Consider the following 20,451-nt stretch of genomic DNA (forward strand, 5'->3'; position numbering starts at 1 on the left):
CGTCCACACCTCCGCCTACTGCACCGACTGCACCGTCTGCACCGTCCACACCTCCGCCTACTGCCCCGTCCGCACTGTCCCAGGCCCTGGGGCTAGGGTAAGTAACGCCATCCCCACGCGGATGAGGGTGGGAGGGGCAACCTGCTGTCCCCCACCCCTGGGGACTCGTGCATGATGTGGTGCAGGGTACAGGAACCCTGAGAGCAGCCGTGGACCCGCTGGAAGCTCCTACCTTGTGTGTGCCGCCCAGGCCACCGTCACGATGAGAAAGGTCATCAGGTAGACTGCGATCCGTGTTGCCAGAAGCCTCTGTACACTTCTGTCGAACTGCTGGAATACAAGAGCACTGCCGTCAGAGCGCAGGTGACGAGTGTCCCTGAATGGCAGTCGCGACACCACCATGCAGGGGTGGGCAGGGGGGCTGGCCTTGGCCCAGGGCAGGGCGAGACCCTCAGGTGGGCCTCGTGAGGGACCTTGGAAGGTCCTGGCCTCCCCAGCAGACCCTGGGTGCCCTGTTCTGGGTCCAGCCTCCCTCTCCAGCTGGTCTGTCTCCCCTGGCGCCTGCAGACCCCACCCCCGAAGCCCCCACCCCTTCTCTGGGGCACTGATCCACGCCCACCCCCACAGGTGCACTCCGGAGAGTTCTATGGGCTGTGTTCCCGTTGGGGGGTCAGCTCTTAAGGGACTCGGTGTCTGCTGAGGACCCCGCCTCGGGGATGGTGCCCTCTGGGTGTCTGCATGTGGGAAGGGACAGGAGGGCAAAAGCACCAGGTCACAAATGTCATCCACGAGGCTCTGCCATCATAACCGGGTCACCTCCAAAAGGCTCTGCCCCACAACGCCGTCCCTGTGCTGTGTCCAGCGTGTGGACTTTGGAGGGACACACAGGTTGACGGCACAGAAGGGTCACACCTGGCACTGCCTAGCTGGCAATTCCAAAGCAGCCACGGGAAAGGGTCTCTGGAAGCTGCAAGGGACCCCACAGGTGGCCCGCCCTGGGGGCTGTGGTCAGCATGGAGGAACTGGGGGCCGCGCCGCACTCCACACGAGGCCCTCACCCTCCAGCCCTGAGAAGGTTTTCATGCTCTCCCCACGAATGCTCCAAGCAGAACACTGAGCGCTTTGCTATTTCCCTTGGTTCTTCACTTGCAGGCAGGTCTCTGGGTCAGTAACTTAGTATTTCAGTCACTTCTTTATTGAGTTCCATCTAGCTTTTCGAATCATGGGTTTTCAAAGTCACAACTGTCTTTTATTTTTCATCAGAGTGAGCACAGCCCCAGGAGCTCCCGTCTCCTCACAAGGAGGGAGGTGTCTGCTTTTCTAGCACCTTCCCCGGGACACACGTCAGGCCTTTCCCTCGTCCCATAAATGTGTTCTCTGAATGAGCTTTTGACTCTCCAGGACTTTGAGGCTCAGACCCTCCCTGTGATCCGGTTAGGACGACAGAGGAAAGACAGGGCAGTAAACGTCACAGTCCCAGAAAGGTGCCCTGGCTGCAGAGAGGTCAGAGCAGGTGCAGGCTCACGGGTGTTTATTTTCAACTGCCCAGGCCCTTCACTGTCACGTGCCCTCGGGCATGGGCATTGCAGGTGGATGTGGCCGAACCTCAGCAACCCCATTCTGAAAGGGGCAGCCAAGGCCACGTCCCCACCCCATGGGCCTCGGTGGGGACGCAGCTTTCCTGAGCCGCTGCCCCCTAGGGAGGGCAGGAGCGGCCCCGGGGTCCCAGTGCCTGTGCTGCTTGCTGTCTGCTGGTGCCTGCAGACCGGGCCAGGCTCCACCTGCGTTTCTACTGCTTGTGAAAACCCTATGAAAAGTCTCATCATCCTCTTCACATGGCTGAGAAAGCTGAACTCTAAGCAGCTCCCATGACTTCCCAGCGTTCCCCAGGCTCAGCTCACCAGTCAGGACTGAAGCCCCAACCTCAGTACTAGCCCAGGAAGGGCTACGTGGTCACTGCTGTGCCTCGCGCACCCATGAGGCTTGGGCCGCACGACCCTGTCATGAGGACACCGAGCCAGGCAGGTGTGCGCCCCAGATGCCCTCCAGTCATTCCCCTTCTAAGACGCTGTGTTGCTCTTTAGCTCAGAAACAGTCCAGGCGGCTGTAAGCGGAAACTGCTTGTAAACCCTTCCCACTCACCTCCAGGCCTGCAGGAGCAGCCAGGGTGGGAGAGTCCCTGCTGAGGCAGGACACCGGCCCTGTTTACTCACAGCAGCTATGTAAGGGGCCTGCTGGGGCAGCCCGGAACCTTCCTCTTCCAACCTATCCTCTGGCTCACTTCCAGGGCGCTGCCTTTGTCCACTGAGCTCAGAAACAGGGCCCTAGGAGCCCAGTCTCCTGCCCTCCCAGGAAGCCAGGACCTCTGCCGGGGTGGGCACGGGCTGAGCAGGACTTGCTGACCCCCTCCCTTTTTAAGGAGGCCCCCGCCTCCCGCCTCTGCCTCCTAAGCCTCAGAAGCTTCGAGGGGTGCAGGGTCAGCTCCCTGTGCCAGGTCGGGCCTCAGGGACCCTGGGTCTTCTCAGGGCCACACCACGCAGAGCACAGCCTGCCCTGTTACCTGTTCCGGGGAGATCTCCGTGTGGGTCACAGGCAGGATCTGAGGGGGCAGAGAGACAGAAGGAAGCAAGAGATGCTGGTTGGGCTGGGTGTGGCGGTACTGGGGACTCCAAGGCAGCGCTGGGGCCCCCAAGCTACCTGAGGAGATGGGGGACCCAAGGCTGCTGGCAAGACCTGGACAGGTCTGAGGTGGGCTGGGCAGTGCCTCGAGGGGCTTGGGGTGGGGCAGGCCTGAGCAGGGGCCCCATACAGACCATGACGGTGGCGATGATGGACAGCAGGGCGTCACTGAAGCTTAGCATGCGTTGGGAGCACTGGATCCCCTCCCCAGCGTCCTCGTCTCTTCTGCCCGGGGGGCAGTCCCCCGGCGTGTCCAGTGCCTGCTCTGGGGTCTGGGGCTGGGACATGGTGGAGACGCTGCCTGACGGTCACAGGAGCCTGGGAGGAAAGGCAGGTCTGAGTGTGCCTGTGGCGTGCTCCTGGGGATTGGCCATGCAGCCTCAGCCCTGGTGCAGGGACAGGGACTGGTATGGGGGGCTTGGCCGCTGCTGAGCAGGGGAAGGGTCCATGCTGCTCTGTCCTCTCCCAGGTGCCCCTCAAATTTCCAGCCTCCAGGCTGAGAGGCCAACAACAGACGCCATGCCCAGCCCTGTTACTGGTGAACACTCATCTGGGTGAACCAGGCCTCAGTTTCTCCTCAGGGAACGGGAGAGACAAGGAAAGGCACTGAGATCGCCGACCCCATGGCCGACCTAAACGTGGAAGAGGAACATAGCGCCCTGCGGGGCCCTTGCCCGTGCACGCATGCCTGGGGCTGTTTCCTACAGGGGCCGCGCTGATCTCGGCTCACTGCAACCTCCGCCTCCCGGGTTCAAATGATTCTCCTGCGTCAGCCTCCCGAGTAGCTGGGATTACAGGTGACTGTGTTATAACGCCCAGCTAATTTTGTATGTTTAGTAGAAATGGGGTTTCACCATGTTGACCATGATGGTCTTGAACTCCTGACCTTGTGATCTGCCCACCTTGGCCTCCCAAAGTGTTGGGATTACAGGTGTGAGCCACCGCACCCGGCCCAGAGTTCTTTTATACCCTTCCCCTTTCTCCTATTATTATTATTATTTTGAGACAGAGTCTCACTCTGTCACCCAGGCTGGAGTGCAGTGGCACAATCTCGGCTCACTGCAACCTCCGACTCCTGGGTTCAAGCGATTCTCCTGCCTCAGCCTCCTGAGTAGCTGGGATTACAGGCACACACCACCATGCCCCACTAATTTTTGTATTTTTAGTAAAGACGGGGTTTCACCATGTTGGTCAGGCTGGTCTCGAACTCCTGACCTCATGATCCGCCCACCTTGGCCTCCCAAAATGCTGGGATTACAGGTGTGAGCCACTGTGTCCGGCCTCCCTTTCTCCTATTATTAACATATTAACATCTTATATTACTGTGGCACATTCGACACAATTGACAAGCGAATATTCATACATTACAATTAACCTAAGTCCATAGTTTACATCAGGCTTCACTCTGTGCTGTATTCTATGGGTTTTGACAAATGGAAAATGACTTGTTTTCACCAAAACAGTATCACACAGAATAGTTTAAACACCCTAAAAATCTCTGGTGCTCCACCCTCCCTCTTTCTTCCTGAACCCCTAGCAACTACTGTTTTTTTGTTTTTTTGTTTTTGAGATCTAGTTTCATTCTTGTTGCCCAGGCTGGAGTGCAATGGTGCGATCTCGGCTCACTGCCACCTCCAACTCCCAGGTTCAAGTGATTCTCCTGTCTCAGCCTCCTGAGTAGCTGGGATTACAGGCATGTGCCACCACGCCCAGCTAATTTTGTATTTTTAGTAAAGGTGGGGCTTCAACATGTTGGCCAGGCTGGTCTCGAACTCCAGACCTCAGTTGATCCGCCCACCTTGGCCTCTGAAAGTGCTGGGATTACAGGTGTGAGCCACTGCGCCCGGCCTACTGCTCTTTTTACTGTCTTCACAATTTTGCCTTTTCCAGAATGTTCTATAGTTAGAATCATACAGTATGGAACCTTTTCAGATTGGCTTCTTTCATTGAGCAATATGCATTGAAGGTTCACTTCAAGTCTTGTTGCTTGATAGTTTATCTTTTTATTATAAAATGATATCCTATAGTATGGACTTATCAGTTTATCTATTCACTGATTGCTCACATGGGCCATTTTCAACAGTGTATTACATAGTTCTTCATGTTGATGAAATCCAGTTTATCTGTTTCCTTTATGGATCAGGCTTTCAGGGTCATGGCTAAAAATCTCAGAACATTTCATAGGTTTTCTTCCCTAAGTTTTATAGTTGTAGATCTCACATTTAGATTTACGATTCTGAGTTAACTTTTATGTATAATGCTAGGTATGGATTGTTTCCTTTTTTTGTGTTTGTTTTTTTTTTTTTTGAGGCAGAGTCTCACTCTGTTGCCCAGGCTGGAGTGCAGTGGCACCATCCCAGCTCACTGCAACCTCTGCCTCCTGGGTTTAAGCAATTCTCCTGCCTCAGTCTCCTGAGTAGCTGGGATTACAGGCACTCACCCCCACGTCCAGCTAATTTTTGTATTTTTAGTAGAGATGGGGTTTCACCATGTTGGTCAGGTTGGTCTCGAACTTCTGACCTCAAGTGATCTGCCCGCCTCGGCCTCCCAAAGTGCTGGGATTACAGGCGTGAGCCACTGCACCCGGCCCAAGGTTTCTTTTTCTCAACACACGAATATCCAATTTTTCCACCATAATTTGTTGAAACAATTGTTCTTTCTCCAATGAACTACTTTTGCACCTTTATAAAAAATCAATTCACCATAGACACCTGTGGGCCAATTTCTGGACTCTTCTATTTACCTACTTAGCTATCTTTGTATCAACTCCACACTGTTGCCCAGGCTAGATTCGAACTCCCAGGCTCAAGGGATCCTCCCGCCTCAACCTGCTGAGTTGCTGCGACTACAGGCACATACCTCTATACCCAGCCACCACAGTTTTGCTTACTGTGGCTTCAAGGGTTTAAATTAGGTAACGCAAACCGTACAATTTTGTCTTATCCTTGTTCAAACTTGTATTGGCTATTCTAGCTCCTTTGCAGAGCCAAGTAAATTTTAGAATCTATGTGTCAAATTCTCATAGTCTGCTGGGAATTTGACTGGTTTACATTGAATCTACAGGTCAATTTGAGAACTGCATTGTTGAATCTCCCAGTTTATGAATATGGCATCTCTCTCCATTGATTATGGGCTTTAATTTCTCTCAGCAATTTTTTGTAGTTTTCAGCATATAAGTCTTGCACATCTTTTTTCACATTTATCCCAAGTATTTCAGACTTTTTGATGCTATTGTAAATGTTTCTAATTTCAACTTCCAATATTTATTGCTAGTATGTAGAAATAGAATTGATTTTTGCATATTTATCTTGTATCCTGCAACCCTGCTAAACTCACAAGTAGCTTTTTATAGATTCTGTCTGATGTTTTTTCTTTTTTTTGGAGACCGAGTCTCACTCTGTTGTCCAGGATGGAGTGCAGTGGTGCGATCTCAGCTTACTGCAACCTCCAACTCCAAGGTTCAAGTGATTCTCCTGCCTCAGCCTCCTGAGTAGCTGGGATTACAGGCATGTGCCACCACACCCAGCTAATGTTTGTTTTTAGTAGAGACGGGGTTTCACCGTGTTGGCAAGGCTGATCTCAAACTCCTGACCTCAGGTGACCTGCCTGCCTCGGCCTCCCAAAGTGCTGGGATTATAGATGTGAGCCACTGTGCCTGGCCTCGGCCCTCTTTTTCTTGCCTCATCACATTGGCTAGAATTTCTAGTACAATGCTGAACAGAAGTGGTGAGATCAGACAGCCAGCCTTGGCTTGTTCCTGCTCTTAGGGGGAAAACATTCGGTCTTTTATTATTTCGTATGATGCTAGCTACAGGTTTTTCACAGATGCCCTTATTGTGTTGAGAAAGTTTCATTTTACTCCCAGTTTGCTGAGTTTTTTTTTTTTTTTTTTTTTTAAATCAGTAATGGATGTTGGGTTCTGTCAAATGCTTCTCTGTATCTATTGAGATGATCCATTTTGTTTTTTCATTCTCAAGAGCGTGAATTACATTCATACACTTTCAAATGCTAAGCCAACTTTGCCGTCTTGGGATATCCCACTTGGTCATGGTATATTATCCTTTCTGGTATATAGTGTTGGATTCAATTTGCTAATCAACATTTTAAATGCATTTTCATGTCTATGTTCACAAGAGATATTATCCTGTAGTTTTCTAGTAATGTCTTTGTGGAGTTCTGGTATCAGAATAATGCTGTTAGGAATCATGAGTTGGGAAATAATTCCTTCCTTCAACTTTCTGAGTTTGTATAGAACTGGTATTATTTCTTCCTTCAGTGTTTAGTAGAATTCCCAGTAAAGCTATCTAAGTTTGGAGTCTTTTTTTGAGATTGAGTTTTGCTCTTGTCCAGGTTGGAGCGCAGTGGCACAGTCTCAGCTTACTGCAACCTCTACGTCCTGGGTCCAAGTGATTCTCCTGACTCAGCCTCCCAAGTAGCTGGGATTACAGGCACCTACCACCATGCTGGGTAATTTTTGTATTTTTAGTAGAAATGAGGTTTCACCATGTTGGTCTTGAAGTCCTGACCTCAGGTGATCCACCTGCCTCGGCCTCCCAAAGAGCTGGGATTACAGGCATGAGCTACTGTGCCCAGCCAAGTCTGGAGTCTTCTTTAAGACTCCAGAGAGGAATGTATGTAATGTATGTAACTTCTTTAAGGGAAGATTTGTCAACTATAAATTCAATGCTTTAATAGACATAGAGCTATCTAGGTTGTCTATTTCCTTCTTTTTAAAAAGCATTTAAATTTTTAATTTTTGTAGGTATATAGTAGGTGTATATATTCATGGGGTACATGTTCTGATACAAGCATGCAATGTATAGTAATCACATCATGAAGAACGGGGTACCCATCCCCTCAGAAAAAAAAAAAAAAAAAAAGATGGTTAGATACCACAAAGTATGTTGCAATGCCTTAACTGTATGCATGCCAGGGCCTCTTTCATCCTTTCACACAATACGTATTCTTTTGAGACAAAGTCCCACTCTGTCGCCAGATTGGAGTGCAGTGGCTCAATCTTGGCCCACTGCAACCTCCGACTCCCTGGTTCAAGTGATTCTCCTGCCTCAGCCTCCCAAGTAGCTGGGATTTCAGGCAGACGCCACCACGCACAGATAATTTTTGTGTGTTTCTTTTAGTAGAGACGGGGTTTCGCCATCTTGGCCAGGATGGTCTCAATCTCCTGACCTTGTGATCCACCTGCCTTGGCCTCCCAAAGTGCTGGGATTACAGGCATAAGCCACTGTGCCTGGCCCAACACAATTTCTTCTTAAATAAGCTTAAGTGGTTTATGCTTTCCAGGAATTTGTTCATTTAGTGTAAGCTGCTGAATTTGTTGGCCTAAAGTTCTTAATAACAGTCCCCGATTATCCTTTCAGTAGTGATGTCATCTCTCATTCCTCATATTGGTAATTCGTGTCTTGTCTTTTTCTTGTTCAATCTGGCCAAAGATTTTTCAATTTTATTAATCTCAAAGAATCAGCTTTTGGTTTCCCTGATTTTCTCTATCGCTTTTGTTATCTATTTTTTTGAATTCCACTCTGATACTTATTATCCGCCTTCTTATATTCACTTTGGGTTTCACTTCCTCTTACTTTTCTATTTTTGTGTGTGTGTGTGACAGAGTCTCAGCTCGCTGCAATCTCCACCTCCCGGGTTCAAGTGATTCTCCTGCCTCAGGCTTCCAAGTAGCCGGAACTACAAGCGTGCACTGCCACACCCAGCTAATTTTTGTATTTTTAGTACAGATGGGGTTTCACCATGTTGGCCAGGCTGGTCTCGAACTTCCGACATCAAGTGATTAGCCCGCCTTGGCCTGCCAAAGTGAGCCACCGTGCCCAGCCTACTTTTCTAGTTTCTTAAGGTGACTGCCGAGGTCACTGATTTGAGATCTATCTTTTAATACTGTTTTAGCTGCATCCCACCAGTTTTAAATGCTGCATTTTCATTTTCATCCTGTTCAAAATACTTTCTAATTTCCTTTTTGATTTCTTCTTTGAACCATGAGTTATTTATTTATTTATTTATTTATTTGAGACGGAGTCTCGCTCTGTCGCCCAGGCTGGAGTGCAGTGGGGCAATCTCGGCTCACTGCAAGCTCTGCCTCCAGGGTTCACACCATTCTCCTGCCTCAGCCTCCCAAGTAGCTGGGACTACAGGCGCCCACCGCCACGACCGGCGAATTTTTTGCATTTTTAGTAGAGACGGGGTTTCACCATGTTAGCCAGGATGGTCTCGATCTCCTGACCTCGTGATCCACCCACCTTGGCCTCCCAAAGTGCTGGAATTACAGGCGTGAACCACCGCGCCCGGACACCATGAGTTGAGTTTAAAAAAATACACAAAAAACGAAAGTGAGTTATTCCGTTTCCAAATATTGAAAGGATTTTCCAATCCGTTACTAATTTCTACATTAATATTCAATATCATTCTGGTCAGTTAACATACTTGTTTAATAGACCAGAATATGATCAGGCTCAGTTAATGTTTTAATGCACTTGAAAAATTGTGTATTCTGCTGTTACTGTGGGGAGTGTTCCATAAACATTCATTAGATCAAGTTGACTGACAGTCATGTTCAAGTCTTCTATATCCTTAGTGATTTTCTGGGTATCTATCCATTTATTCTCCATTTATTGAAAAAGAATATTCTCCAACTACATCAATCTCCAACTACAATTGTGATATTTCTCTCTCCTTGGAGCTATTAGTTTATGCTTTGTGTATTTTAGAGCTTTGTTATTAGGTGCATAAATGTTTAAGATCATCAAGTCTTTTTGATGAATTCATCCCTTCATCATTATAAAATGATCCTCTTAATTTCTTGTAATCCTCTTTGCTATGAAATTCTGGAAATCAGGTATGGGGATTAAGACTATAAATTCAGTTTTGGATATATACATGTTTATATACGTAGCGGTATCTCAGAACAAACATCCGAGAGTTCACATGAGATACGGAGACAGATATTCGGGTTAAGATGGTATTACTACGGCATCTACTTCAATGCCGATAAATAAAGTGCTCCAGAAATATTTGTAAGATAAGTAGTCTGACTCTGGTTTCCAAAGTGATGACAAGGTTTAGAAATGTCCAGTCAATCCCAGGTCATGCCAGTGTAAGTTCATGGCCTCCAAATGAGTGCTTGAACGCTATCATGCTTTCCAGTTATTCACTAGTTTTTTCATAACAGCTATTTTAGATCTTTTTGACACTGCTTAAATCTTGGGATTCCTACTTCCCCCCTCACTTTCAGTTGAAGCTTTTCTTTCCTCATTCCCAATGAAAACAGAAGCCATTACAGAATTCCTTCACCTTCATTCCAATAAATACATAAGGTCACCTGCAACTGCAGCCCATTTTTCTTCCTAAGTGTTTTTCCTATGTCCAAAGCACGTATCTCTACCTATGCTTTGGATGTCATCCCCCTCCTATGCTGTAAGAGACAGAAGATACCTCATTAAGATAGAATTATCTTATTATTCCTCTTTTTTCTGTACCAGCAAACCTTCTCTCCCTTCCATCAGCTTTAGGCTGCTCAAGAATCTCTCCTCTTAAAACATCTCAATACTACATCATCCTTCTAGCTCTCTAGAGCTAAGGATGCTGAATTTGTTGGCCTACAGTTGTTCATATCCTCCTCCACAGACAAACGTCTTATCTCCACTTGCCATCTCTACCTCATCATCTCTTCATTCCTCTACTTCGGTGATATGTAGCTTCCACCTCATTACTCCAATGAAGCTATTCTTGGTGAGATCACCAGTGATCCGTTGTGAATAAATCAACACGTATCTTCCATTTCTTTTTCTACTTGACTTTTAAGTGGCATTCGACACTTAGCTGCATTCTCTGCCCTGCACATCCTCGTTCCTTGGCTCTGTGACAACACTCTCGTTTTCTTCCTCCTTCACTGGCTGCCCTTTCTCCACAAGCTGTCTATTCTCTGAAGATTCTAACCTCTTTATGTCTAGTACGCCATCTCTGTTGGTCCTCTCTTCAGCTCCTAGAGCCAACTGCCACCTCTATGCTGAAGATGCCCAGATGTCTGTCTCCAGCAGGGATTCTTTCCCGATCTCTCAATCCTTCTATTCCACAGTCCACCAGACAAATGCACTGGCTGGAAAAGCCAGAACTTGCATTAAATTTTAGCCGTATCACTTGTTGACCCTGGCCAAGTAATGGCATTGTTGAGCATATTTTCTCATCCCAAAATAAAGGGGGTTAATTATACTGTGCTTTCTTCACAAAGATGTTTTAGGACTATTACAATGAACCCTTACAGAAAAGGATGCTGCAAGCAATGAATCAGTGCATAAGCTAAGCTATTGCTACTGTTATTTTTGTTATATGTATTTTTAAAGATCTCATTTGGCTACATGTAACACTTCATTCCATAAAATAGATAAATGTTCCAATGAGCTGAGTCTATTATCTTTTAATGATAAAGATAACAGATGTTAGCTTCTGGGACGGCTAAAAGGCTGATTTGAGCTTTAGAATCCATTTTTGAGTTTGAGAACAAGTAATTCTATGGAAAGGGTTGCAACCTCAAATGACTATAGGAACCAGGCAGGTAACATACATGAGCCAATCTGGTCAGGCAAACGACTGTGTCTTACCTGGAGGGACCGCTCTAGGTAACTGGTAACACACATCATTTGGGGTCCAATATTGACAGGTTTGATTTTTCCACAGAAGCTGGAAAACTAGGTTTTTAACGTTCAGGCCTTTCAATGATGATGATGATGATGTTGATGATGATGATTTATTTTTTGAGGTGGAGTCTCAGGCTGGAGTGCAGTGCTGCCCACCTCCTGGGTTCAAGCGATTCTCCTGCCTCAGTCTCCCGAGTAGCTGGGATTACAGGCACCCGCCACCACGCTCAGCTAATTTTTGTATTTTTAGTAGAGACGGGGTTTCACCATGTTGACCAGGCTGGTCTGAAACTCCTGACCTCAGGTGATCCGCCCGCCTCGGCCTCCCAAAGTACTGGGATTACAGGCGCGAGCCACAGCGCCTGGCATGTCTTTAAATGACAGCAACTAATTCACCTCCTGCTACCCACTCCCAACCCCCAAATACTGTGTGGGCCAAAAACTAAAAATGCACTGTCGGTGAGCCATTTCCTCATTATCCTAGAAGGAACGTCACCTTTTCATCTCCAAATGGTTGGGCATTATGAACCCTTCCAAGTGGTTCATGAGGACTTGCTTTCGCCTTGGAAAATGTCAGGGTGCGAACGAACCTTGAGGGTCACAGCAGTCTCTGCAGTGTTGTGGTTGCCCAGGACGAAGGTTTTCTAGCCCACAGCTCCCACTATTGGTCACTGCCCCAGCCCAGACCCTAACCCTCTGCTCGGAAGACAAGGCAGAGCAACCGCCTGCCTGGCTGCTGGGAGGGGGCTGCCAAGCCTAGTCGCTAAGCGTCACAGGAAACTCCGACCTCCATGAGACAAAAACCAAGTATTTATTGATAGCTTAACGCACGCTAACTCCTTGCTCCTTAGACAACTGAGAGAAAAATTCGCGAACCCATTCGCAAACGCAGCGCTAACAGCAAACGGGAGGCTGACTCCACCCAGAGGATGGTGAAGCGCTTAAATCGAAGACACCTGAGAAGGAGCCTCCCAGAAAACAGACCATGTGGGGAACGGTACCCGGAGTTGGGCTGGGGCGCTGAACTACCTGGGCGGGAATCGCCGCGGCGACCGCTCCGCGCGCCTCCGCTGGAGTCACCCGGCCGGGAGCTTGATAACCGGAAGTTCATCACAAGCTCGGCGACGCCGCGCACGCGCTGTCTCCGTCAGACCTCCGCGCCTGAGCGCGCAGCCAGGAAGTGAGGCCGCGGCGGAGGGGACGGAGCTGGGGACGCGACGCGTCCTCACGCGCTTACGTCACGGCGTCGGGGCGGAAGATGGTGCAGCTCGGGGCCGGCGGTTGCTGAGCTGACCCGGACGGCTAGTGAGCGGGAGCCCGAACCCGACCACTCCGGCTGCCGCGGGGTGCGGCGCAGCCACCGCCATGTCGCTGCTGCAGTCGGCGCTCGACTTCTTGGCGGGTCCAGGCTCCCTGGGCGGTGCTTCCGGCCGCGACCAGAGTGATTTCGTGGGGCAGACGGTGGAACTGGGCGAGCTGCGGCTGCGGGTGCGGCGGGTCCTGGCCGAAGGTGAGGCCCCGGGTTGGCAGCGCGGGTGCGGCCGCGGAGTGTTGTCTCCGGGACGCTGGGGGCAGCGTCAGCTTGGAGTGGAAGGGCGTGGGTTAGGGGTCCCAGCGTGGGTTGTGGGTCAGGGTCGGCCAGGGGAGGATCTCTGCCGAGGGCGTGGGTCAGGGCCAGGCGAGGGTCACAGTGGGGGCCCCGTAGGTCAGTGCCTGCTGGCGGTGATTGCGGAGGGCGAGGCTGGGGCCGGGGTGCTTTCTTGTGATAGGAGTAGGGTCAAGTTGGAGCAAGGCCTGGGGCTTGGGGAACCCCCCAGGGTGGGTAGGGGAAGATGTTAGGGTGAGGTGGGGGATGGTGGCAGGCAGGGAGCTTGGGTGGGGGCCTAGAGTGGAGGCTGAGGGAGGGTGCTAGAAGGCCGACAGCTGGAGTCAGGAGGTGAGCGGTGCAGGAGGTGGGTTTAAGCCTTGGCCTTTTGCCGGACGTCTAGGGTTATTGAGCAGGCAGGGACAGGACTGGACTTTGGAGGTTAGGGCTGATTCTTCTACAGTCCAGGGAACTTGACAGTAGGTGGATGCACACGTGTTGCAGGTAGTTGCGGTCGTAGGCTGGGGGATGGGGGGTTGGCTGAGGGTAGACAGGGCTCTGTCTAGTGATCCCCATTCCTCTTCTTAATGCCTGTGTTTCTCTTCCCGGTGAACTCGTGTGATTCTGTGTGTAGTACAGGAAACAGAGCCAGTAATTGCGACCTATACAGAACTTGCAGAGTGGACAATCACTCGGCTTAAGTCCTCTTGAGTCAGTCTTGAGTCAGTTTTGTCTCTGCGTGCCATTTCTAGCTGCCTGAACGTCCTCTCCGTTCACACGGAATCGATCACCAGTGTCAGTGAGTCCCCTTCTCTCTTGTGGATTTTCCTTCCATTTGTTGTCCAGTGGTGCCTGGAGGTGTGTCACGTTTCACTGGCTGTGAAGTTTGTTGGCTAAACATGGTTGACTTCGGTGCGGAAGCGTGACTCTATTCTTCTGTATTGGCACAGGGCGAGGGAGTGAAGTGACACAAAAGCCCTCACCCTCACCAGCTCCGTGGTATCTCTCAGGGCTGGAGGGTTAGCCTGTCCAGGTGCCTACCCTGTGACCAGTCAGGAAACTATCCCAGACTTCTGATTATCACAGAAGGTCTGCAGAGACATTTTGACTGCAGCGTTATCACACACTTTGTCGCCGTTGTGGTCAAAACCAAACATTTTGAGTACAATTTGGTCAGAAAACTCCAAGCTCTTCTTTCAGAGGTGGGGGCTGAAGTGTGATACTCTGTCACATCTGTTAGAAACAGATTTCTCTCAGATTAGCTCATTTATTCTGAAAATACTAGGTGGTTATCTTCATTCTTGAAGAAATTCATAGTGGACAGGACTTGGTTTCTGGAACCTCAGACCGGTGCTCAAGCGGCAGAGAGACAGAGGCAGCATAGGGACAGATTCTTGGCGGTGGGATCCTTGGGGTGGTACACACAGTGTGAGCTCTGGGAAGGAGTCAAGCAGAAGATGGCATGGATCAGGGTTTGAGGGATGGAGATTGCACCCTCACTGGGGCCCCGAGAGGAAGATTTGTGTAAAGAAAGAAGCCTGTGGGTCACTTAGCACCCAGGAAGAAGAACAAGGAAATGTGGGTGGCTGCTGAGGTTGTGCAAAGGAACTTGTTTCCCTTTGCTATCTAGGCGAGTCAGGAGATAAAAATAACCAATGCAATTAGCTGTAGATTTCCTCCTTGTGAGCTTAATAGGTGGCCTGCAGCCTCCTAAGTTCTTTGAAGTCTCTGAACTGAAACAGGGTGTGAAAGCTGAATTAAGTATTTTGTATTAACATACTTAAATAAGTTTTGTCTGGACAGCAACCTTAGAACATAGGCTGTGGGAGTTCAGGCTGTCTTGTGTAAACATGGCGATGGCCCGTAATCTGAACTCTTGAGTACAGATGTTTATGATTCCAGAATTTTTCAGGTTTCAGAATGATCATTGCAGCATATAATCTGTATATCATGGGATACTCCTAGAGAACTTGGGAAAGTATTCTGTATTTGAATACATTAATGTTTCTGTAATTAAATGACTAAATATTCTCACTGTGGGATAAAGTCTGCGATTAGCTCCATATCAATTCATGTCAGGTTTTATCCCAAATGAGGTTATGATAGACTAGGATTTGCTGTCAAGCGAGTTAGGAAAAAACGGTTTTCTTAACTTTTAGGAATTTGGACTTGTGGTGTGAATGGGTTTTTAGGTAGAACTGTGGAACGAGATAGCTTTCTAATTTCTTCAAATTTGTTCTGTCATCTTCCTTTTTTTTTTCCTTTAAGAGACGAGGTCTTGCTGTTACTCAGGATGGATTTGAACTGGGCTCTGGATCTTCCTGCCTCGGCCTCCCGAGTAGCTGGAATTACAGGCATGTGCCGTTTCCCACCTGGCTAGTCTTCACTTTTTTAAAAGGCAGATTATCAGGAGCACCAACCGTGTCAGAGATGCCCAGGGCAGGTGTATGCTGTGTGTTCTTTGTTTTGGGTTCTGCGTGCCGTTGCTTTTGAAATGGAGCCTGCCGTGCCCTGACTGCAGGGAAATCCACCTTTCCTGTGTGGCTGACTTGAACTCGGTGTTACTGCTAGTGAGGTAAATTGGGGCAGAAAATGAAAACAATGCCGCACAGCTGTCGTGTAGTTTAAGCATAACTCACCTCGTGCATTTGGTTGGTGCTGCATGTAATTTCTGCCAGCCAGCAGCCTTTGTGTGCCATGCTCAGTATTAGCTGAGTGGCTGGGCCCGCTCAGGAGCCTTGGGGGTCAAGCTCTGGCCTAAGGAATGGGGAGGGCACAGCCTACTCGCACCCCCAGGGCCACTTGTTTGTGATCCTGGCTTTCCACCCTTCTTCCTCTTTGACATGGCTTTTGGAGGCTTCCTCCCTTCACTTACATAGAATTCTGGACTGGGTGAGGGCCATGGGAATGTTTAGTACTGACAGTTGCAGAATTGTGTGATACAGACAAGACTCTTGGCCGCAAGTTTCAGAAACCCTCCCAGGTGGGCTCAGTGGCAGAGAGGCCACATGCTGGCCCTGCGTGTCCTCTGCAGGGTACACTTGAGATCATTTTCTTTCACTGGAAAGAGTCTGGCTCTGTTGCCCAGGCTGAGTGCAGTGGAACGATCACGACTCACCGCGGCCTTGAACTCCTGGGCCCACGTGATCCCCCGGCCTTGGCCTCCCGGAGTGCTGGTGTGACAGGTGTGAGCTAATGTGTCCAGTCTTAGACAGATCTTAAAAGTAGATAGACCCGGCCGGGCACAATGGCTCATGCCTGTAATCTCAGCACTTTGGCGGCAGAGGTGGGCAGATCACCTGAGGTCAGGAGTTCGAAACCAGCCTGGCCAACATGCCAAAACCCCATATCTACTAAAAATAGAAAAATTAGCTGGGCATGGTGGCGGGCGCCTGTAGTCCTGCTTACTCAAGAGGCTGAGGCAGGAGAATCACTTGAACCCGGGAGGCGGAGGCTGCAGTAGGCCGAGATTGCGCCATTGGACTCCAAGCCTGGGCGACAGAGCGAGACTCTATTTCAAAAAAAAAAAAAAAAGTAGACCCTTAGGTTGCTGTGGCGAGCCAGCCTTGTAGCACACCCTCTTCCCACATAGGACTTGGGACTGAGGGCATCAGCCTCTGAAGTTCTGTGCTGTTCTCTTGGCCACCAAGGTTCTGTCATCCTTGCTTCTTTGTACCTCTGCTGGACCCAGAGCCTGAAGTGCAGGGGCTGCACTCACCCAGGGAGGCATGTGGGGCAGTGCAGAGCGCAGGTAACCAGGGACGGGTGCGGGGCAGTGCAGAGCGCAGGTAACCAGGGACAGTTGCTGGGTGGTGCAGAGCGCAGGTAACCAGGGAGGGGTGCAGGGCGGTGCAGAGCGCAGGTAACTAGGGAGGGGTGCGGGGCAGTGCAGAGCGCAGGTAAGCAGGAAGGGATGCGGGGCAGTACAGAGCGCAGGTAAGCAGGGACGGTTGTGGGGCAGTGCGGAGCGCAGGTAACCAGGGTCTCTGGGGCTTGGGTAGTTGGTTCTAGGTCATCAGGCCTGTGAGGTTCATATTCTGCCACATGAGTAGCTGCCCTCTCATGGCCCTCCTCATCACAGAGTAGCTGCCCTCTTGCGGCTCTCCTCATACCCCCTTCACTTCCAGGTTGATGGCTTGATCATCAACCTTTGTCCACTTTGACTAGTTCCCAGTGTGAAATAGTAATGGTCAGAACCACCATGGCAACATTTAGGGGCTGTTAGTATTTGCCAAGCTCAGTCCGTAGTGCTTTATGTGGATTGTGTGTGTGGAGACCAGCTCTGTCGGGGAGACCCTAACCCACCAGCACTAGAGGAATTAAAGACACACAGAAATACAGAGGTGTGAAGTGGGAAATCAGGGGTCTCACAGCCTTCAGAGCTGAGAGCCCCGAACAGAGATTTACCCACATATTTATTAACAGCAAGCCAGTCATGAGCGTTGTTTCTACAGATATTAAATTAACTAGAAGTATCCCTTATGGGAAATGAAGGGATGGACTGAATTAAAGGAATAGGTTGGGCTAGTGAACTCCAGCAGGAGCATGTCCCTAAGACACAGATCGCTCTTGCTATTGTTTGTGGTTTAAGAACGCCTTTAAGCGGTTTTCTGCCCTGGGCGGGCCAGGTGTTCCTTGCCCTCATTCTGGTAAACCCACAACCTTCCAGCGTGGGCGTTAATGTCCATCATGAACATGTCACAGGGCTGCAGAGATTTTGTTTATGGCCAGTTTTGGGGCCAGTTTATGGCCAGATTTTGGGGGGCTTTTTCCCAACAATGTGGTCCTCACAGTAGCCCTGGAAAGTGGGTACTATAATTACTCCCATCTCGCAGAAAAGTGACGTTTGTGGAGATTAGTCACTTGCCAGAGGTGGAGTTGTGGAGTGGGGGCTTGGAGCCCGAGGGAGGTGTCCTTAGGGCCCTCCCTGCCCCCCGCCGGTCTGCGCATTGTGCCCTGGAGGAGATGTCTGAGCAGCTAAGGTAGCAGAGGCTGCTGGGGCGACGTGTGTGTGACGGGCCAACACCGCTTCGTGCTCGGCTGCGGCCCACCTAACCGTGGCAGGAGCAAGCCTGTTACTTCTATGGTTTCTGTCTGTTGACATGCAGGGACATCACTGTCTGGGGAGGACCCCCTCGGCTGAATTAGCTGTTCGGGGAGGTCACTGTCGGGGAGGACCCCCTGGGGTGAGTTAGCCGTTCAGGGAGGTCACTGTGGGGGGGGGACCCTGGGGTGAATTCGCCCTTTGAGGAGGTCACTGTTGGGGAGGACCCCCTGGGGTGAGTTAGCCGTTCAGGGAGGTCACTGTTGGGGAGGCCCCCTGGGGTGGGCTCACCACTGGGGGGCGGTGATGGTTGGGCTGGGCCGCTCCCCATTCCTCTTGCTGCGCTCCGTGGACTCCTGGTGAATCGCTCGTGGTTGTGTCTGCGTGAGTGCGCATCCCTGTGTCCCAGTCCATCCGTGCTCCTGTAACAATATCATACGCTGGGGTCCTGTGAACCATAGACGTTGATTCCTCACGGCTCTGCAGGCTGGAAGTCCAGGCGCAAGGCGCCAGCAGATCTGGTATCTGGTGAGGTCCAGCACCTTCTTGCTGTGTCCTCACAGGGCGAACGCGGTGAGGGAGTGCTCTCTGGGGCTTCCTTTATTAGGGCAGTAATCCCGGTCCTGAGGGCTCCACCTTCGTGGCCGAATCACCCCCAAGGAGGCCCCACCTCCTAACACCATCACCTTGGGTATTAGGATTTCACACAGGAATTTTGGAGGGGACACAGATTCATTCTGTAGTGTGGTGAATTATGTGTGTATTGAAAGTGTTGGTGTGTAGTATTTTATGTTAGAAAAGTGTCTTTCTTTTTTTTTTTTTTTGAGACGGAGTCTTGCTCTGTCGCCCAGGCTGGAGTGCAGTGGCCAGATCTCAGCTCACTGCAAGCTCTGCCTCCCTGGTTTACGCCATTCTCCTGCCTCAGCCTCCCGAGTAGCTGGGACTACAGGAGCCCGCCACCTCGCCCGGCTAGTTTTTTGTATTTTTTAGTAGAGACGGGGTTTCACCGTGTTAGCTGGGATGGTCTCGATCTCCCAACCTCTTGATCCGCCCGTCTCAGCCTCCCAAAGTGCTGGGATTACAGGCTTGAGCCACTGCGCCCGGCCTGAAAAGTGTCTGTCTTAAAAGCAGCTGAGTTGATTAAAAAAGATACTCAGATCTGCCTGTAGTGGTCCTGTGCTGACCTCACTGTCCCCCGGCACTCTGTACTGTCCCCAGCGTGCCCCGTGCATCCTACACCCATCCTGGTGAGAGGTGTCCTCAGCCCCTTGCATGGATGCTGGTGGGCTGTGTGGGGGAAGGTTGCCCAGCTCTGCTCACGGGGCCTGCAGGCTGCTCGGGGGCGGCAGACTCTAGTGTCCCAAGTCCTCGGAGTATCCCCTGGGGGTTTGTTTTATTTGGGAATTTTGATGGGATTAGAAAGTATCAAGCTTTGATTTGTGCCTTTCTGAGTAGTGAGTTTGATAACGCTTATTTGCTGCTCAGCCTCCCCTTCTGGCTTTGCACATTCATATCCTGTGCCTGTTAATTTTTTATTTTTATTTTTTTGGGATGGAGTCTTGCTCTGTTGCCCAGGCAGGAGTGCAGTGGTATGATCTCAGCTCACAGCAACCTCCTCCTCCTAGATTCAAGAGATTCTTGTGTCTTAACCTCCCAAGTAGCTGGGATTACAGGCGCGTGCCACTACACCAGGCTAATTTTTGTATTTTTAATAGAGACAGGGTTTCACCATAGTGGCCAGGCTGGCCTTGAACTCCTGACCTCAGGTGATCTGCCTGCCTCGGCCCCCCAAAGTGCTGGGATTGCAGGCAGGAGCCACTGCACCTGGCCCGTTTTTCTTTTAGTTAAAGAAATTTAAATTATTATGGACATAACACTAAAATATGTTGAATTTAAGTGCTTTGACACATGCTTTTACTTATGTAGCTAAAACACCTGTTGAAATGGAGGACAGTCAAGTTACTCCAGAAACCCCTTGTGCCCCATTCCAGTCATCCTTCCCTCCCCTGGCCAGGTGAGCCCTTGCTCCTGGCTTCGGCTCACCATGACTGGTTTTGCTGTCATGACCATTGTGAATGTCGAATCCTACCCTGTGTGCTTTTCTGGCTGGCTGCTTTTCTTGATGTTCGTAGTTTTGAAGTTTCCTTGTGATGTTTGTATCAGAAATGTGTTCCCTTTATTGCTGAATTGGATTCAGTTTGTGTGGATGTACCACAGCTTTTAAATCCACTCACTTGTTGATAGATGTTTGGGTTGTTTCCATTTTGGGCTATTGTGATAGTCTGTTCTCACACTGCATAAACACCTGAGATTGGGTGATTTGTGAGAAAAAGAGGTGTAATTGGCTCACTGTTTCTCAGGCTGTACCGGAAGCATGGCTGGGGAGACCTCAGGAGACTCTCAGTCCTGGTGGAAGGCAAAGGGGAGGTAGGGAAGAGAGTGAGGGGAGGGTGCCACATTTTCAGGCAACCAGATCTCATAGGAGA

The 20,451-nt window shown here is 50.1% G+C and overlaps 2 protein-coding genes and 1 pseudogene across 7 annotated transcripts in view; 1 reads left to right on the forward strand and 2 right to left on the reverse strand.

Annotated features, from left to right (window-relative positions):
* The window catches only part of TMEM175 (transmembrane protein 175), a 26,664-nt gene extending 14,146 nt beyond the window's left edge, over window positions 1-12,518 (reverse strand). Inside the window, exons 1-4 of one of the 4 annotated variants that reach the window (XM_023206735.2) lie at window positions 12,366-12,518; window positions 2,814-2,997; window positions 2,561-2,599; window positions 233-330 (exon numbers count right to left, since the gene is read on the reverse strand). In XM_023206735.2, coding sequence (XP_023062503.1) covers window positions 233-330; window positions 2,561-2,599; window positions 2,814-2,966 — 290 coding nt within the window. In that variant the 5' untranslated portion in view covers window positions 2,967-2,997; window positions 12,366-12,518. The other 3 variants (XM_023206736.3, XM_023206738.3, XM_023206737.3) reach the window with 3 other exon arrangements.
* On the reverse strand, window positions 7,553-7,628 carry LOC111539196 (annotated as a pseudogene).
* Window position 12,519: 1 nt separating the features above from the next.
* GAK (cyclin G associated kinase) overlaps window positions 12,520-20,451 on the forward strand; it is an 81,058-nt gene continuing 73,126 nt past the window's right edge. For all 3 annotated transcript variants that reach the window (XR_002730554.3, XM_023206732.2, XM_023206733.3), the window contains exon 1: window positions 12,520-12,846. Coding sequence is in view for 2 of the 3 variants with exons in the window: in XM_023206732.2 (XP_023062500.1) it covers window positions 12,702-12,846 (145 nt within the window). In the remaining variant the exon portion in view is untranslated. The remainder of the gene's footprint in view (window positions 12,847-20,451) is intronic.

The sequence above is a fragment of the Piliocolobus tephrosceles genome, chromosome 3 (assembly GCF_002776525.5).
Source record: "Piliocolobus tephrosceles isolate RC106 chromosome 3, ASM277652v3, whole genome shotgun sequence".
Taxonomy (NCBI): Eukaryota; Metazoa; Chordata; class Mammalia; order Primates; family Cercopithecidae; genus Piliocolobus; species Piliocolobus tephrosceles.